The sequence below is a fragment of the Gracilinanus agilis genome, chromosome 2 (genome assembly GCF_016433145.1).
Source record: "Gracilinanus agilis isolate LMUSP501 chromosome 2, AgileGrace, whole genome shotgun sequence".
Classification (NCBI taxonomy): domain Eukaryota; kingdom Metazoa; phylum Chordata; class Mammalia; order Didelphimorphia; family Didelphidae; genus Gracilinanus; species Gracilinanus agilis.
Genome location: NC_058131.1, coordinates 515,128,054 through 515,133,733, shown reverse-complemented (window position 1 = coordinate 515,133,733; position 5,680 = coordinate 515,128,054). Strand labels below are relative to the sequence as shown.

Below are 5,680 nucleotides of genomic sequence, written 5' to 3'. Positions count from 1 at the left end.
CCTAACATTCCCTTGTGTTCCCCTATGCAAGTTATTATTTAAGGTTGCCTAAATGACATTCTAATATAGATTCAAATTTCTCCCCTCCTTGATCTGTTTCTAGGAACTGAAACATACTTTTCTAGATAGATTTCCTTCCCGAATCATTGTAATGACATCATGACAATAAACATAAAATTAATTATTAATATGTTTAGAAAACGGAGAAGGAGTGGGAGCAGGAAAGAATAGGAAAGAAGGAAGGGAAAAAAAAAAGGAAAGTGAGAAGAAAGGAAGGAAGGAAGGAAGGATTGATTGATTTTTTAAGTACCTACTATATCCCAGGAACTCTGATAAGCACTTTCCAAATAGAAAACTCCTAGCCAAAATGAGCTTGGAGTCAAAGCAGATTTGATACCTAGCCTGTGGGTCTCTCTTGAGAAAAATGATTTAGGGAAGAAACAAAGAAGTTTGCAGAGTAAGCAAACTAGAAAGATATAGGGAAGACAGCTTCAATATCTGCCTCTTCTTTCAGGGTTTTAAACCTTGGTGTTTGTGTTTCAGAATGTGTAGTGTTTACCTCTGTTTGTGTGTATGATTTTTTTTTTTAAACTGGGATTCCTGTTTGATACGAGAAGAGGTAAGAAGAATAGATTAAATTTCAGCCTTTTTGTTGAGCAGCAACTAGGATTTCCAATTCAATTAAATAAACATTTAATAAATGGCTACTATGTGTAGGTGCAAGGGAAGATTAAAATTCAAATAAGTCATTCACTTCATGGGGGTTACATTCTAGTAGGGGAATATGGAACATTCTCAAAGTATCAGTACTATAAAAATTTATGATTCATCATTTAGTACTCTTTCTTGTGATGCAGATAGAAACTTCTCTGCACTGTAATAAACTGTCTTCATTTTTTGTAATTGTCTAGAATAAAAAACAAAACATCAACGAAAGAACAACCTTTTAGTGATGATTTCTCTGAATTCAGCAAGTATGGCAGATTTCTTCACTATCACTTATGGCTTTGGTGTTAGAGTATCTCAGTTCAAATTGTGTCTGTGTCACTTGATTTCTGTGGCCATGGCCTTGGGCCAATCTTCTAACATCTCTGATTCTCAGTTTTTTCATCTGTAAGATGAAAGAAGTGGTCTGAATGATGTCTGAGGTCCCTTCTATCTGTAGCTCTATAAGCCTATGTTGTTGTTCACTTGTTTCAGTAATAACTCTTTATGACCTGAGCCAGGGGTTTCTTGGCAAAAATATTGGAGTGGTTTTCCATTTCCTTCTCCAGCTCATTTTAAAGATGGGGAATTGAGGCGAACAGAGGTTAAGTGACTTGCCCATGAACACACACAGCTAGTAAATGTCTGACAATCAGATTTGAATACAAAAAGATATCTTACTGATTCTATACCTGGCACTCTATCCACTGTGCCACCCAGGTGCCCATGACCCTGTGATATATGATTTTTTAAATTCAATTAAAGTAAAATTTTATTAAGTTCCTCCTATTATAGTTGTCATTCAACAAAAAACACAATATCCATTGCATAGCCTTAGTTGGGTAGGAATTACTAGAGCTGGGGTTCTGTTGTTATAGTCTTTTAGAACTTAGCAATATTTGTTACGCTACCATAAGGCATCCAAGTGGTAGTTTCGTGAAAGCTATAGAATATACACATATATTATGTATGCAATATACATATTATATTATGTACATAATATATTGTACTTATAAACTTAAAAAGAACATTGAACCAACCTGTTATGTTTACTTCTGTATTCATCCTCTTATGATCTCATAAGACTAAAGCAGCAAATAAATGATACAAATGTGTATTTGTATCATTTATTTGCTGCTTTAGAATTTTTAACCTTTTGGGGATCATGGCCTATAAATTATTTCTCAGAATAATCCTTCCAAAGGCATAAAAAACCAAAACATTGGATTACAAAAGGAAATCAACTATATTAAAATGCAGTTATGAAAGTATCTTTTAAAAGTAAATTTCTAGATCCCAAATTTGGAAAATGGACAGATATATATATATATGTATATATATATATTAAATAGAGAAACACTTCGTTATGCTAGGTTATTTGTTGTGAAGAGTCAGTAGTAATCTGCAGAATGTCAGGTAAGACTTGGAAGCAATCTGATTATACTTATATTTTGGAATGATATTTGCTCTGATAAAAATTGACTTGTGATTTTGACTACTAATAAGAATGTTACATATTAGAGATAGTTGGATATTGTTTGGAGCTAGGGGAGGAGACAAGATGATTTGAATGAGAGCTCATTTCCAGTTCAACAACTATCTTAATTATTCATCTGTAATCTCCATAGCTAGAAAGAAGTGGTAGGGGAAAGAGATAATAGAAGTTTTCTTTTCAGATCACATTTGTACATTGATGCTGGCATTTACATAATGCTCTAAGGTATACAAAGTGTTACCATTTCATCTTCACAGTAACCCTAAAGTAAGATCTATTATTATTCCCATTTTAAAGAGGAGAAAACATCTTGAAATTAAATAATTTACACATCTAGTATATATTTGAGGAAAGACTTAAACTTACATTTTTATTGGGTTGGTATAATGAATAGAGTGCCAGACCTGAAGTCAAGAACACTCGTTTTGTTGAGTTTAAATCTGGCTCAAATACTAGCTGTGTCACCATGGTGAAGGTATTTAACACTGTTTGCCTCAGTTTCCTCATTTATAAAATAAGCTGGAGAAGGAAATGGCAAACCACTCTAGTGTCTTTGCCAAGACAATCCCAAATGGAGTCACAAAATGCTAGACATGACCAAAAACAACTGAACAATCACTAGCACTCTGTTTATTCATTAGTCTCACATTGTTCTGCTTCTTCCATGTTTTATCTTACCATAATTCTGGGATCTTCCCAAATGAATAAAGCATAGTCATATGACCACGGAGGGGAGGGGAGGGACAATGATAGACTAAACAATGTCTTAAAGAGTCTTCCAACTGAAAAGTTTGAATGACTACAAATCCTAAAAAGGGCATTTAGATTTAATGGCAAGGAAGGAACAGGTTGTACTGGCTATTTTTAGTCAAATGCAAAGAGTATTTGGAGACTTTTGCCCCAATTTGTGGTTTTGCATAAGGAATTAGTTGGGGGTCTTCTCTATAATTGTGATCTGACCTCTTTCACCTTTTCCAAATAAATAGTTCACAAGGTAATGCTGGTGGTGGATGTCACATGTCAATGAACTAGGCAAGGTTCCTTGATGGATTAGTTGGGAGCCCCTTATTTTACTTTCTGAATTTCTGTTCTTAGCAGTTTAAGCATCTGATATATGAGAGTGGCAGGGAAACTTCATTAACTTGCATTTCACCAACCATGCCTGATAATTCATAGAAAAGAAGGCTTTCCTCCTCATTTCTTAATTTAATAACAGAGTGAAGTGATATTTTTCCTCTGCTAAGACTTCATTACTTTTTGCAAGCATAGTTTAGCATATTTATAAGTTTCTGATCATAAATAATTGAAGCTTCATCCTATCTCAATAATCACTGAACAGAATTCAGTGATGTAAAATACTTGCTTTCTTGTTCTTCACTTATTCTATTACTTGCTAATTGGCAAAATTTTGTGGTAAGAAGTGTAATTCAGAAACTACCAGACATAATGAAGTTTCTGTGGGCCAGAAAAACTGAGTTTTGATTTCAAAATCAGAAAAGCTGCACAGTGTGGTCAAAAATATAATCTTCCAACTATATACATATAGTACCTTGGCTACTTGGAGGCAACACTGTATGAACATGAGTTAGAAAATCTGTGTTATAGTTTGTCTTGTCTACTAGTCATCTATGTGACCTTGAATAACTTGCTTTCTCTGGACCTCATTTTCTTTGCTGATACAATGGAAAGTGAAGGGAAAATGATTAAGTAGTCTTTAAGACTCTAAAATTTTACGACTATGAAATTAATTGGTATCCTAGAGGAACAAAAAGATTGGAATTTGATACCTTTTCATTCTTCCCCCAAATATGATCATGAAATGTCTGAATTACTTCTGAGTGTGAAAATATCTTCCTGTTGTCAAGAATGTTACAAAATTCGATATACAAGACCAAGAACCGATGTGATTTGAATAATCACCTCAAAAGCATATAGACTATTAAAAAACATGTTAAAATTGTGCTAAATATTAAGAGATACCAATTAAAAGGAAGCTTTCATCTCACATTCATGAATTTGGCAAAAATGACAAGAGATTTTTCCGGGTTAAGATGGCGGCAGAGTAAGAAGCAGCTCTTAACCTCTCCTGACCGAAACACACAAAACTCCTCAAGGGGACATAAAAACAAGTCCAGACGAACGGAGGAACCCCCACAACAGGGCACAGCGTGGAAGGTACGTGGAATTGAGGCATTTCCATGCTATAAAGGGGTGAAACAGCCCTCACGAAATCGCAGGCTGAGCAACCACCCCACCCCCACCCCCTCCACACACATCTATAGCTACGAAGCCAGCTAAAAAGAAATAGAGCAAGTTTGGGGCACCCATCGAGTCATTGGCAGCTCCGGGACCTGTTCCTGAGAGCAGCAAGACTTAGGACCCCATTAAGCCAAAAAATGCACGCGAAATCTGAGCGCGGGAGCAGGACACTGGGCGCAGAGCGCAGGCACTGCAGAGGCGTGGGTGGAGGCAGACACAGCCAGGAACTAAAGCCTAAGTGGGGAACCAGTGTGGACGGGTATACGACTGTGGAAGCAACGCCCTGAGACTTGTAAAGAAACCTCCAGCAGAGGATCAAGAAAGGGCATCCACCAGGGGGCTTGACCTTGGAAAAAACCAGAACTCAGACCTCAAGAGCCAATAGATCGTGGACAGACACTGAGCGCGAGGATAAATCTGAGAAGCTGCTGGGCTAATGATGGCTACTCAGTCGCAGGAAGTTCAGAAGAGAAAGAATAATAACAAGAAAAAGAAGTCTTTAACACTCGACAGCTTTTACACAGAGAAAATCCAGACAACCGAGCAAACAGAGGAGGAGAACAAACAAGCATCCAGACCCTCCTGAAATAAGGAAAACTCCTCACAAGCTATGGAAGAGTTCAAAACTGAGATTTTGAGGAAATTATAAGAGATCTGGCAAGAAAATAAACAGTTTAAAAGGTAGAATCTTGCAACTGGAAAGTGAGGCTCAGAAACCAAATGAACTGATAAGCAAATTGAACACCAGAAATGACCAGAATGAAAAGGAATACCAGAAGATTATGGCCGAAAACCAGAAGATTATGGCCGAAAACCAGAAGATTATGGCTGAAAACCAGAAGATTATAGCCGAAAATCAATCCCTAAAGGCTAGAATTGAGCAAGTAGAAACTAATGATCTCTCAAGACAACAAGAACAAATAAAACAAAGCCTAAAGACTGAGAAAATAGAAGGAAACATGAAATATCTCAATGAGAGAGTGACAGACCAAGAAAACTGGTCTAGAAGAGACAATTTGAGAATAATCGGTCTTCCGGAAAAACCAGAAATTAATAGAAACCTGGACTCCATATTAACAGAAATATGGAATAGTATACTTGTCAGATCTCTGGGAAAGGAAAGACTTTAAAACCAAGCAAGAGTTAGAGAAAATTACAAAATGTAAATTAAATGGTTTTGATTATATTAAACTAAAAAGTTTTTGTACAAACAAAAACAAT

The 5,680-nt window shown here is 36.2% G+C and overlaps 1 protein-coding gene across 1 annotated transcript in view; it reads right to left on the bottom strand.

Moving 5' to 3' along the window:
* Positions 1-819: 819 nt before the first annotated feature.
* LOC123234055 (cilia- and flagella-associated protein 77-like) overlaps positions 820-5,680 on the bottom strand; it is a 5,714-nt gene continuing 853 nt past the window's right edge. The window contains exon 2 of the mRNA XM_044660003.1: positions 820-907. Within this exon, the coding sequence (XP_044515938.1) occupies positions 820-907 (88 nt within the window). The remainder of the gene's footprint in view (positions 908-5,680) is intronic.